This window comes from Malaya genurostris, chromosome 3 (genome assembly GCF_030247185.1).
Source record: "Malaya genurostris strain Urasoe2022 chromosome 3, Malgen_1.1, whole genome shotgun sequence".
NCBI classification, from domain to species: domain Eukaryota; kingdom Metazoa; phylum Arthropoda; class Insecta; order Diptera; family Culicidae; genus Malaya; species Malaya genurostris.
The window spans coordinates 89,046,480-89,061,025 of record NC_080572.1 but is presented as its reverse complement, the minus strand read 5'-3'; the positions used below and the strand labels follow the sequence as shown (position 1 = coordinate 89,061,025).

General features: G+C 37.8%; 2 protein-coding genes across 2 annotated transcripts in view; both read left to right on the top strand.

Moving 5' to 3' along the window:
• Window positions 1-14,546, top strand: part of LOC131439405 (protein stum) — a 215,749-nt gene that overhangs the window by 91,272 nt on the left and 109,931 nt on the right. The gene's annotated exons all lie outside the window — the stretch shown is intronic.
• On the top strand, window positions 10,799-14,148 carry LOC131439407 (uncharacterized). Its single transcript, XM_058610370.1, has 2 exons — window positions 10,799-10,856; window positions 10,919-14,148. The coding sequence occupies exon 2, from the start codon at window positions 10,942-10,944 to the stop codon at window positions 13,735-13,737; it is 2,796 nt and encodes a 931-aa protein (XP_058466353.1). The 5' UTR covers window positions 10,799-10,856; window positions 10,919-10,941; the 3' UTR covers window positions 13,738-14,148.

The window sequence follows — 14,546 nt, the reverse complement described above, 5'->3', positions numbered from 1 at the left end:
CTTAACATGTCAGAATATCGATTGATCATTGATTGTTTTTACGTTTCGCATTCAGCCCATCAGTGCATTAGCAGATTATGTTCGACTGCTAATGCCACCTCGCGAATCAACATGACTACCAGCCGAATGCGAAACGTGAAACAGCTTTAGCACAAAACGATCTAAACCTAAACGACTATTGGTCGTTGGTTTTGCTTCATTGTAAAAGAACTGGAAAATTCAGGAAAATTCCGTTTGGAAGGCTGTTAAGGACTCAAACCTGCTATTATTTCAATTCATGGATTGACTTTGTAAACGCGCTTGGAGAAAGCATATGATGCATAAAACTGGCATTAAAAATGGTTGAAATTCGTCTCGCGGAGTAGTCATCTGATCGCAGTGTAGTGCGGGTATGTCAAGCATGTTTTCATTTCCTGCAAATCGTTTTCGTATGTGTGGGTGTTCACTGCACTGCAATGCGCTAATAATTTTGGTTCAACGGTGAACGCTTGCAAACAATGCTGCGCCAACAGACTAGGCTAAGAATTACCGTATATAAGAGAATTAACCCATCAAGAGCTAACGATACCGCGACCAAGAGTATGGTATCTCCCAATATTTCCCGTCATCAATCCAAACAAGCCAGGCTAGGTTCGCATTGTTTGGGATGTGGCAGCTAAAGTTCGAGGAGTATCTCTCAACTCTCAACTTTTAAAAGGTCCTGACTTACTGAACTCCATAGTTTCAGTACTATTCAAGTTTCGAGAGTATAAAATTGCTATTACGGGGGACATAAGAGAGATGTTTAATCAAGTGAAGATGAATGAAAATGATCAACATTGTCAGAGATTTTTCTGGCCCACTGAGAAGGGGGAGTTTCGCGAATACATTATGACGGTGCTAAGCTTTGGAGCTACATGTTCTCCGTCAACGACTGAATACTGCATGAACCTCAATGCCGAAAAATTCGCAAATAAATTCCCAGATGCTTTCGAGGCTATTACGAAGCAACACTACGTTGATGATATGCTAGCGAGTGTGGAACGAGTCGAGGAAGCAATTGATTTGGCGAGAGACGTCCACTACATCCATTCGCAGGCGGGGTTCGAGATAAGGAATTGGTACTCGAATTCCGATTACGTTTTAAAAAACGTGCTTAATCCACCTAGCAGTGAGATGATACCTTTTTTTTATCATCCGCATGTGTTTTTTTCATGAATATTTTTCGGCGTTTTAGTTCTCATGACATCAATTTAATGACCGTCGTTTCAAGCGGCAATTTAAAATTCTATTCACTCATTAACCTGTTATGTCGAAAATGCAAATCGAATCGAGTTTGAATCTAAAAGTGTTATAATCGTTTGAACATTCAATGATATGTCGAAGTAAGTTCCACTTTAGAGTTTTTCGCCATTATTTACGGTACTTTCAAAACCGGTATTCATCATAAACGAAAACGACAGTTCATAGGGTCACGCCACGGTAACAAGCGCAGAGCGTACCTCACAAATTTATGTTGAACAGTCTCAATCCTAGCGATCCAGTAAGCATGGTAGGGGCACCAAATAACAGCGTCTGACTTTAGTATCGAACGTACAAGTGAACAATACAATGATCTTAAACAAAGTGGGTCTCGAAACTCTTTGGCAACCTTGAAGATGAAACCAAGTTGACGGTTTGCTTTGGCCAACATATCGTCATAGTGCAGTCTAAAGGTAATTTCACGATCTACAGTGACTCCAAGATCCTTTATAGATTCTACTCGTGTCATGGACCTTTCTGAGATTTCATAGCCATACAAGATAGGATCAGTTTTCCGATAGAAAGATATGACGCAGCATTTCTCGATACTCAAGAACAAACAATTTTTTGAACACCAATCTACGAACTTTTGTATCATATGTTGTAGTACAAGACAGTCCGCGAGACGCTTGATAATCTTCATAATTTTTGCATCGTCTGCATAAACTAATCTGGATTCCGGTGGTAACAGCTGTGAAACATCGTTCATGAAAAGCGAAAACAGCAACGGACCAAGATTGCTGCCTTGCGGAACTCCAGAAAAATTCGAGAAAACTTCAGATGTTGAAGAACCGATTTTAACCTGTACAGAACGGTTTGTCAGATACGATCTAAACCACTCTACGCTCATCGTTGAGACACCCAGTAGATGAAGCTTGGTCAGAAGTACCGCGATAGTTGCAAATGTCACGTTTATCGCCCTTTTTGTGAACCGGAAACACATAGGAAAACTTCCATCGTGAAGAAAACTCGCTTTGTAAAGTTGAAAGATTAAACAATTTCGATATTGGATAACTGAGTGCTCCTGCGCAACGCTTCAACACATATGAAGGAATACCATCAGGACCAGTAGCGAACGACAGCTTTAATTTTCGAATTGCTGTCTCGACCATTTGCTCAGTTATGAGAGGAATATGGAAATTAAATATATCACGTGGTACACCAGCAGTTGCCTCGTCAATTTGAATCTGTGTTGCAGAAATGTCATGAAATGCATCCTTGAAGTGATGCGCAAATAAATCACACTTTTCCTTCACGTTGCAGGCTGTTGGATTCCCAAAAAACATCGAGTGCGGAAGACCAGTCTCTCTTCTTTTTGAATTCACAAAAGACCAAAAAAGTTTAGGGTTTCGACGGAGAATGAGTCCAGTACGTCTTATATAGCGCCGATATAGGAACATATTGTAACGGCGGTATTGACTGGTAGCGATTTTTAGTTGTTGTTTGAAATACAAAGAACGGAAACTACAAAATTTTCGAAGAGCTGACGATCGCGTCCGCTTAAGAGCGCGTAAGCGCCGCGACTGACGAAAACAGTACGGGAAACAACATTTTCGCAAAAATATTCTACGGCGTCATTGATATTAGTTGACGTTTCAATAAATTGCCAGTTAATAGTTGAAAGCATTTCATTCAGTTCAGTGTAGTCTGCTCGGCGAAAGTCCAGAGAGTACGAAGTAGACGGTTCGTCATACTCATTTGGAATGGGCACCTTAAACTCAACAGCAAAAGCGAGATGGTCGAGGTCGAGATCAATCAGTGGCACGATAGGTAAAGTGACGGTACTGACCGGTAAAGCGATGTCCTCCCTCATGAAAGCACCAACTTAAACCAGGTTGATTATAGTCCCCGAACAGTAAAGCAGTAGTGCGTGGGCTCAATCGAGAGGATACCAGCGATGTAGACACAATTGTTCGATCAACTGTACTGCTTAATTTTTTCGACACTGCTATCAGGACGCCTCCGCCTCTTGTTTTATGACTGTTCAGCGGGGAGCGATCAATTCAGAAAACATCATAAAGATGACCGAAGAGTTGTACGGAGAAAATTTGGTCATTCAGCCAGGTTTCCGTTAGGACGATGAAGTCGTATTCAGCATCCGAGACAGCTAGGAAAAAAAACATCAATTTTTGTCCTCAATCCACGCACGTTTTGGTAGTAAATACGTAGACCATTTGAATAAATTGCACTGGAAAGCGGGAAAATGTCAGGTACCGCGGGTTCTTGTAATACATTATACTTGCCTGAGGTAGCATGTCGGAAGCCTCCACTACCATCACCGACCACAGGACCGGGACGATGACGATGGTGGATATCAGCGGCGAGCACGACTGGGTGGGGTGGCAGGGAGACTTCCTTAGTGCTTATTACTGGGTGTCCCGGATCCGAGGTTGCGCCAACGAAGGTTGAGGAGTGCCACTGTCAAAAGGGACGGTAGGTGCACCTTTTCCTTGAGAACGTTTTACAGAATTTTCAACAAACTCTCTGAACAAAAGTCCATTTGGCCATGTTGAAGCATCTAATGATTGAGTCTTCAGACCAGGATCAAGTCCGATTTTAAATGAAATAAATGTCATTTTTGAAACATCTGCCTCCTTCGGAAATAACCGTACAACATCAATATCATCGGTCACATCCATACAGCGTGAAACGATTTTTTTTCAACATCCGCAACACTTACTAAAGGTTGAAATCCTGACAAATAAAGCCAAAATTTCTGGGGTGACGGAGGGCTGACGATAAAAGGAACAGATAAGTCACTTAAATCAATAGACTTTGTTCCACGTTCGGCAGTAGCTTGAACAGTTTGCCCGTTGTTCCACGTCGCCGTTTCACACCTAATTTAGGCCATCCGGAAGCATTTGTAAATTCACTAGTAGAACGATCAGATGCAATATTTTCAACTTGCTTGCTGAGTGTCTCAATCAAGTTGAAAAGTTGATTAACTTGAGCAGATAGATCAATCAGTTGTGTAGGTTGGAGTTGCTTTGATGCCATTAGGTCCTTGATGTAGGAGAATACACTTCTACCATCAAATTCTTCCTTACATTTGAAACAAACAAATATAGCCTTTCCTTGCGAGAAAAGATCACGATTTGTGCGGTTATTGAATCCACAGCACTGCTGGCTGATATGGAAATACGAATCGCAAAAATCACATCGTACTGGCTCCAATTCGTTTAATGGCAAGTGGCATTCTCCGCATTGTTTTTTCTCCATACTTGCTTTGCTCAAATTCGCTGGTGTTACGCACACGGCGGGGTAATCTGGTTCTATCGCTCGCACAATTGATATAAACAAATGAACAAGAGATGTTGGTTCCAGTTGATACGTTCTAATCGAGGTGTACTCCAGATGCTGGTCACTAAGTAGCGATTGACGGTTCAGTTTAATATCCAACAATAACGATACAATATAAAATAACAGAGGAAATTCGTAGTTTTATCCCAACAGTAAAAACACTGTACTATTAGGTTGACGTGTTGCCAGAAAAGTATTACACGTAGAACGAAATGGTTTCTGCCAGTAAAATCTATTCAGGATGGCGATATCGTAATTATCGTGGATCCCGTATTACCACGAAGCTGCTGGCTAAAAGGTCGAGTGCTATCCGTTTCACAATCTAAGGATGGCCGAGTACGCAGCGCAGTAGTTCAAACATCAGTGGGTGTAATGGAGCGACCCTCGGTTAAGATTGCAGTACTGGCCATCGTGGCAACTTAGAGTAGACTGATTTCGTGACTACAGTATACTGGGGTTGGGGGGGAGGGGGGGGCTTGTAAGGTAAAAGTGAAAAACATGAACTTAACGTTACGATATTAATTTTATAAAAATTACTGTAGGATTGAAACTTATATACTCTAGTGATTCTACTATAACAATACTCTCTATGTCGTATATTGTTCGTTAAGCGGACTAGTGGTAATATTTGATCGATAGTATGAATGATAATAATTTCTCTATAAAACAAACCTAACTTACAGCTAGTGGAAAAAACGTGGAACCAAACCGACAAGAAAAATTGAAAGGTTAAAAAAAGCACTAAACGTATGAAATGTGATTGAAATCTGTATTGTGTTCTAACTTAAAATATATTGCAGAAATTTTAAACGCTTCCAACTAGGTGATTTGATGGTGGATTTATATATCGAGTCGGTGTTGAACAGTCGTTCGCACCACACGCGTATAGCCCTTGGCTCCTGGAAATTTTTTCTGGCTACCTAGAGTTTCATTGATTCAAGGCTTCAGTCGTTTTGAAGGCTATCTGAATCACTAACAGTCTTTTTAAAGACTAACAATTAGTCAGTCTTTCTCAAGGCTGTACAAAGAGTGATATTAGAGTGACTAAGTGATACAAAGAGTGATATTAGAGTGACTAAGTGATACAAAGAGTGATATTAGAGTGACTAAGAAATTAATCAGCCTTTTTTAAGGCTAGTTATTCAAAGAACTATTCTTCGAACTAATCAGTCTTTATCAAGACTTTTCCAAACTAGGAGTCTAATCGAAGACTAATTTAGCCTAGGTATTTAATTTAAAATTTCATTCATTTCAAAAATGTCTGCGTCCAACCGCAAAGCCAACAAGCCTAAGTCTAAAAATAATTCAATACGGAATAAATCACAATCCGTTATTCAACATTTTTCTAATAACATTCACGATCTTAAAGAATCTGAATGTAAAAATAAAAGACAACGGACGGATTTCCCTTCCTTGATTCTATGCCGTCTAACAATATTTACGAGATTCTTCCTGAATCCGATTGTAGCGTCATAGAAGAAAATTCTTAAAAAATTCCCAAAATGGACGCTTGTCGTTCTGGGAAGAAACATCAATCTATGCCACCAGTGACGGTGATGATTTCCGACTTCAAAGCATTCCGTACTGAGCTTTCTACTTTTCTCCCGGAAGTAAAAGTCTCATTTCAAATCGAACGAAGAGGAGAATGTCGAGTCTTGGTTGATGGATTGGAAGATTACGAACGTCTTATCTGATATTTGTCCGAGAAACTTCATAAATTTTATTTATATGATATAAAATTAGACAGGCCTTTCAAGGCTGTCTTGAAAGGCTTATCAAATGATCAAAGTACTGATGAAATTAAAAATAAACTAAAAGAATTGCTTGGTTTTGCCCCTTCCCAAGTAATACTTATGAAAAAACAGAGCGAATTGTACTTCTAAACCACGCTCTGGAATTTCCTATGAACTTTTCCTAATACACTTCAATCGAAGTGATGTAAACAATTTGAAAACCTTAGAAAAAGTACGTTTCATTTCCCACATTAAAATTCATTGGAAACATTATAAACGGCATAATCATATTGCAAACTTAACGCAATGTCGTCGTTGCCAAGGCTTCGGCCATGGAACCAAAAATTTGCATATGGATATACGGTGTTTGAATTGTAATTATAAATCGCATTCGAAAGACGTTTGTGCATTGAATTAAACCACTGATACATTTTCATGTTCAAATTGCGATGGAAATCATAAATCCAATTATTTGAAATGTCCTGTCAGGGAGAAAATTTTAAACGCTCGTTCGGTTAGACAATAAGTCAAATCAACGACCTTAAATTTACAGAACATACCTGAAAATCAAAAAACCGTTACAAATGCCACGCCAAATTCTTCTAAGGCACTTATTTTTTCGAATTTAAAACAAAAAACAGGTACGCCTGCCAATTCGTCTTCTAACGAAAACAGTTTATTGACAGGTAGATCGACCTCGTCATCATCTTCTTCTAATGTCAGTTATGCTAGTATATCAGGTAGAAATCTACCACTTAATTCTTCTAATGTAAATAATCAAAAGACAGGACCGCCTTGCAGTTCATCTTCTAACGAAAACAATTTATTAATAGGTAAATCGGCCAAATCAACTTCTTCTAATGGCAGTCTACCTACAAATATTCCTTCAATGCCATTCGCTTCTTTAAATGAAGTTGATTTAGGCGATATAACTGAAAATAAAATGATCTACCTACAAGATCATCTTTTTTCAAATGATCATCCGAATGAATTCGACTTCATCACTTTTTGAAGCATTTCAAATCGGATGGCAATATGCAAATAATGTTATAATGAATTTAAAATTTAACAGTGATGTTAAATAATTATTTGAATATTTTAAATTGGAATGCTCGATCTTTAAAATGGAGTGAAGATGAATTTTATAATTTTCTCAGAGTTCACAAAATTCATATTGCCATTGTGACATAAACTTTTCTTAAACCAAATGTCAAATTGAAAAGCAATCCACATTATGTGGTTCATCGATTTGACAGGTTCATTGGAATGGGTGGTGGAGTTGCCATTTTCGTCAAACGGCAAATTAAACATCGAATTTTACCTTTTTTCAATACTAAAGTTATTGAAAGCTTGGGAATCGAAGTTGAAACCATTTATGGAATTTATTTCATCGCTGGAGCATATTTGCCATTCCAATGCACCGGTGAACAATTAAATTTCTTTAAAGGCGATTTGCAAAAACTCACAAGATATCGACCGAAATTTTTCGTAATAGGGGACTTAAATGCAAAGCATGTCCAGTGGAATTGTAGGCAAAATAACAGTAATGGTAAAATACTTCATAATCAACTCTCAGCTGGTTACTTCACAGTTCTTCATCACAGTAATCCTACTTGTTTCTCTTCCGTGAAATACCCGTCTACAATTGATCTGGTTCTAACGGATCAAAGTCACATTTGTAGTGAACCGAATAAACATGCTGACTTTGACTCAGATCATCTTCCTGTAACATTCAGACTTTCCAACGAAGCTATAATAATCCAATTAGTTCTATATTCAACTATCATAGAGCTAATTGGTTGGATTACAGATCTCACATTGAAAATCATGTGGATCATGAAACTATTTTAGAAAATTCTGCGGACATCGACACAGCAATTGATCATTTGAATCATTATATTATCGAAGCTAAAAATCCTTCAGTTCCCAAAGCTCAAACTAAATTAAATTCTCCTATCATCGATGACAATCTTCAACTGCTCATTCGGTTGAAGAATGTTCGTCGACGATAATATCAACGTTCTCGTGATCCTGCTATGAAAAACATAGTTAAGGATTTACAAAAAGAAATTAAACATAGATTTACTCATTTGCGAAATGAAAATTTCGCTAAAGAAGTTGAACAAATTAAATCATATTCTAAAGCTTTCTGGAAACTTTTTAAGGTTCTTAAGAAACCTCAGAAACCAATTCCTGCTCTCAAGGAAGGAAATCAAATACTTCTTAAAAATGGCGAAAAGCTCAAAAACTTGCTCAGCAGTTCGAGAGTGTCCACAATTTTGATTTGAACGTTGTGAGTCCTATTGAAAATGAAGTCTCACTGAAATATGATCATATTTCAACCCAAGTGTTATCACAAGATGACATTATTGAGACGAATTTTGATGAAATTAAATCAATTATTAGGAAACTCAAAAACATGAAGGCTCCTGGTAATGATGGAATTTTTAATATTCTTATTAAAAATCTTCCCGATGTTGCCTTGCGACTCCTGGTTAAAATTTTCAACAAGTGTTTTTCATTATCTTACTTCCCAAAAAGATGGAAAAACGCTAAAGTAATTCCTATCCTGAAACCTGATAAAAACCCAGCAGAAACATCAAGTTATCGTTCAATTAGCTTACTTTCTTCTATCAGTAAACATTTTGAAAAAATTATCTTGTCTAATGATGTCTCATATAAATGAGAATTCAATTTTTTTACCAGAGCAGTTTGGATTTCGTCATGAACATTCAACTACTCATCAACTTGTAAAAGTAACGAAAATGATAAAAGCAAATAAATCTTCTGGGTTATCCACTGGAGTTGCTCTTCTAGACATAGAAAAAGCATTCGACAGTGTTTGGCACAAAGGTTTAGTAGCAAAAATGTCTGATTTCCAGTTTTCTATTTATTTGATCAAAATGATTCAAAATTATTTAATTGATTGTACTCTTCACGTTAGCTATCGGAATTGTAAATCTGAATTGCTACCCGTACGAGCCGGTGTTCCGCAGGGTTCGAGCGTAGCTCCAATCTTGTATAATATTTTCACTTCTGATCTTCCAAATCTACCCGTTGGTTGTCAGAAATCGCTATTCTGTGACGACACAAGTCTGTTAGCCACATGTAGAAATCTAAGAGTGATTATCTGTCAAAATGGAAAATTAAACCAAATGCAGCAAAAACGCAATTAATTATCTTTCCTCATAAGCCAAGAGCTTCTTTTCTTAAACCAAACAATAATCACATTCTCAAATTGAATGGTTTGGAATTGACATGGTCTGATCAAGGAATCCAGGCAAAGTGTAATAAATATATTAAATGTTTATATTCTCTTATAAACAGAAATTCTAAGCTCTGTCTAAAAAACAAATTATTAATTTATAAACAAATTTTCAGACCAGCCATGCTTTATGCAGTACCAATTTGGACAAGTTGTTGTTCCACCAGGAAGAAAACGCTTCAAAGGATTCAGAATAAAATTCTGAAAATGATTTTGAAGCGTCCTCCCTGGTTTAGTACAAATGAGTTACATAGACTCACAAATATAGAACCATTAGATGTAATGTCACATAATATTATAAGCAAATTCCGACAAAAATTGATGCAATCTTCAATTGAATCGATTCGCTCTCTGTATTAGTTAGTAAGTTAGTATGTAAGTTCCTTTTCCCCATTACACAATACAAGTAGGTTTAGAATTTTTCCTACACAAAAATCTCAGAATTGCGGAAGCAAATGATGTCCTCATGGTAACAACCAAATCATATATAATAGGGCTGAAAAGTCACCACTTGTGACTGAACATCCATTTGAAATCTTAATAATTCAATTTTAACTCATATTCCAATAAATAGTTATTAAAAAATGGTGGATAATATATACATTTTTCTATGAACATTAGATTAGATTCTAAGTGCAAATGACTGATTCTCTGTGTTTGCTAAATACCCAACTTAAATCGTAACGATTTAAAATAAATTCGTAGTAAATAATAGACATTAAAAATGGACATCCACAAGATTGTTGCAATATGTTGATAACCCATCATCATTATAGCACAGCAAACAGACATCCAAGTCGAGATCTCAACGTGTGTAAGACATTTAACGGTTTTTTTTGTTTTGGCAAAGTGATGAACAAGTAGCAATTCACCTATAGAGTCGCTTTGAGCAGCCAAGCGATCGCTTATTGGCTCTTGCGTTCGAGTTTGCATACAATGATAATCTATGCGTGCAAAACCGAACGCAACGGTGGTTTTTAACGAATTTTCGCTTGCATGGTTTACATAGATTCTTAAAAAAAAACAGTTTACATGTGCTTGGATGTCTGTTCTCTATGATTACAGATAACGGGTGCCAAATTCAAGCCGTGTTGGAAATAATGACCTCTCTAAATTTAGCATACATCCGCCGACCTTATCAACGATTTAATTTGTGCTACTGATAAGGTACCGATAGAGATATCGGTTTCATATGGAATCAGTACTGCCCAAGCATTGGCACAACTCACTGATCCTAAAATTAAAACTTATAGAAAATACTAAGCAGAAACGACAAGGTTAGTTTGCCTGTGTTTGCAGTTAATTTTTGAGTTTTATCACAAACGCCTTCACTTCGCAGTTACTGTGGGTGCGCTTCAAGGTATGGAAGACACATCAACAAACAAGGGAAAGTTCACTAAGGGTGGAGATCTGGGAGGAAGTCGTCATGGGGATACCTATCGGATTCTGTTGCTTATGATGGTTTACGGACGCGCTGTCGACGGTAATGATTACTGCAATTTTCGCTGGATAACGCAATGCGAAGCTGCGGGAAGCTTTGATGGTGCAGTTCTGGCATGGGACGATACAAAAACTAAATCCAAACATGTGATGTTTATCCAGGTCACAAACAAGACTTCAGTGGAACTTAACCAAAGTCACTTTTTCCCGGTGGACAAGGCAGGAAAGGTCATGCAAAAGGGAGAGTTTTCATTGTACAAATATTTGCTGTCATACATCAGTATTAAGGAAAACTCCGAGTTCACCGGATGCGACCTTCACTTTGCAATGTTCACAAATGCTGGAATCGATAAAACAATTTTGGATTGGTTCACCGAAGCAAACCTTCCAACTGTAGATGCTCCTGGTTTACTAGGCAGCAAAGGATCATTTTTGAAAATAAAATATGTTGATTCAGAATCTCGTGCACAGAAATTATCAAATTTCGTTAACAGTTTGAATTCTAACGAAAGGGAATACGGTGAGCAATTCTTGCAAGAATTTACCTTCGCTATCAATCAACCGAGTAACGATGAACTGAAGAACATCATTAGAAACGGATTTTGGCGACAGTCTTCGATGGATGATTCCTATTCAAGAGAATGCTATGCGAAATTGATGTTCACGAAACTTCAAGAATTAATCTGCAAGAGGTTGGAATCCGATTCTATGAAAGAATATTTATGCAGAGATGACTTGTCAAACTTGTCACAGGACGTTAACCACACACTTGAGGGACCGAAATTGAAATTTCCACTGGTAACTTTTCAGGACAACATGAACAGGTTACTCATAGAGTATAGCGACTGCAGCCCACTTAGAGATCTTTGCGATTTTCCAGTAACTGTGCTTACAAGTACTGACCAAGGATTGTTAACCTGTCTGAAACTGTTTCAAGTTTTACCGAAAAACGGTTACCAATATTTTTCTCTCGAAGACCTACAACTGCCGGCTATTCACAGTGAATTTTTCAGCTTCATCCATAACCCCACTTCGGATTTCATTCTACTTCAGGATAACTGCTCAGGCTTTAGGCTATCAACTGAGCTTCTCGAATCGATTCTAGCGAACGTAAAACTGATATTTATAACACCCACAGAAGAACGTGCTAAATTTTTCTTCGGCAAACAGAACTACACCTCGATTACCGATTCTGAATCGAGCCTGATTCAATTGGAGAAAAGCATTCAAGAAAAACTACTGCAAAGATCGGTGTTATTTCAGGGTGTTGAACTAGCACTGAAAGAATTACCTAGCTTTGACCTCCTCAAGGATCTCGTAAAAAATGAAACACTTGAAAAATTGATACTGAATAAAACCATCAAAATCGGCCCGGTTTTACCTGATCTTCCACCTAGATGTTATATCCCGCGAACCATCAGTCGTGGTGAATATGAAGATTGTCATTACTATGACGAAAAGCAATTTCTCGATAAAATCTCACAAACACATGCTTCGGAAGAGCTGATTTTACTGTCCTCAATCCCAGGAATGGGTAAAACAACATTAGGGAAAAGTCTAGCCCTGCTTGCCAAAGAGACGTTCAGATCAAAGTGGATTTTATATATCTCACTTTTGGATTGTGCGAAGAATTTCGAAACATTCGATGTGGCGAAAAATCTTGAAGACGCCATTCATTTTCTTCAAGATGTGCTACTTTTAAAATCGAACTTTGAGAAATCTCTGCTGTCAAAATGGTTGCAAAGGATTCCGGATAGCGTTTATATATTTTTCGATGGGTACGACGAACTCCCGGTGGAAACGATGGACCGTGCGATCACGTTGTTCCGGATACTCAAGAATGCTAGGGTTTTCGTCAGTACTCGATCTCACCTACATCAGGAATTGGAACAACAATTCAATACGAAGTCCTATACTCTTGACCCGTTAAAGGAACATGAACAAATAGAGCTTATTAAAACTCTTCTTGAAGTTTCCTACGAATCATATAGTGAGGACATGATAGACGAAATGGTGGAACAATTGATGGTGAAAATCAAAAGTCAAGCCATGCAAACGGCTAGCGAGATCGTTGGAATTCCTCTCCTGATTAGCATGCTTGTTGCTATCTACAAACAGTATCGAAGTGAAGATGATGACCAAACTAACGAAAACCATCTGCTGCCAGATACTAGCCTAGATTCTTTGGACATTTTAAAAATTTTCGAAATGTTTGTGTATCATTCCTTCAAGCAGCATATTGTGAAGAGGCTAAATCTAGACGAGAAGAATCCGCACACTGCAAAAATGCTGGATCCGAAATATTTTTTATACGAAGGGTTTGTAAAGCTTCATAATTTTCTCGGACTTATGAGTCTGATTGGTAAACGAAAGATGCATTTTGTTCAACGCAACAAGCAGGAGCTTGAATCACTAGAGAAGCAAACAGATAAATTTCTAGATTCACGATTAGTTTCAAAAACTCCCGATGGAGACCCGCATTTTTTCCACAAAACAATAGCCGAATTTTTTTCCGCCAAATATTTGTATGAAAACCTCCGTTCTGTGGAGTCCGAAGAAATAGAAATAGGAAAAGCGATATATCAAGTCGTATTGAAACACAATCCCATGGCACGCAAGTTCTTCTTACTTTTGATAAAACTGAATGAAATACCGAACCTGCTGAACAAATTGGAACAAACACTGGAAATGAGCCTAAATGCGATTGAATGCGAATAAAACTGACAAGTTATCGAATTGTCTTGTTGAACCTACAGACAGATGGATCTGTGAATTTCTTTAAACTAGCCAAAAACTTTGAAATTAACTGGAATCATTCTATTAAACAAATTCGCAAGATAACTAGAGCAAGATAGGATCATAATGGCACCTGGAACCCGAGAATTAGAAGCAGTCGTCGAAAACGAAACGTGAAGAAACCACAAGAGATAGTTTGTTCGATGTCTAGAGGAAGCGGGGGTACACGCTCTATTAAAGAAATAGATTGCTACATCTCAACTAAAGAAAAATAATAACTTCATGGCAGGGCCGGTGAAAGAGGTGGGTACGGTGGGTAGTACTACCCACCCGCAAATTCCAAAGGTGGGTAATTACCCACCTGAAGTTTCCAGCGAAAAGCAGTGCCAATAATAGTATTATTTATACCAATAAGAATATTTTTATTGTAACACGGAATAATAAATAAAATCAAAATTATAAAATGTGAGTACTCAAGGTAGAATAAGGATGTGAAGATATATAACAGTAAGGTAAGAAGTGACAAGCAAGCAGAAGTCTTTTAGTAACTTAACATTCACCTTCCAGTAGAGGAGTTGAGCTTAGGTATCTCATCAATGTAAATAAAACAGTACTCAACCGTCGACTTACACTCGTTCGATGTTTCCGTAGAGAAGGAAAACAACTTTTCTTACTTATTGAATGAATTATCTATAGGCTTCAGTTGCGACGATGACTCTCTTATTCGAGCCAATTATTTTTCTTTGAAGTGTCTTTTTGAGATCAGTAATCGCTGGGGGCTAGGTTATTGA

Coding starts and splice junctions, on each gene's coding strand:
- LOC131439407 (XM_058610370.1), top strand. CDS start 10,942: ATGGAAGACACATCAACAAACAAGGGAAAGTTCACTAAGGGTGGAGAT.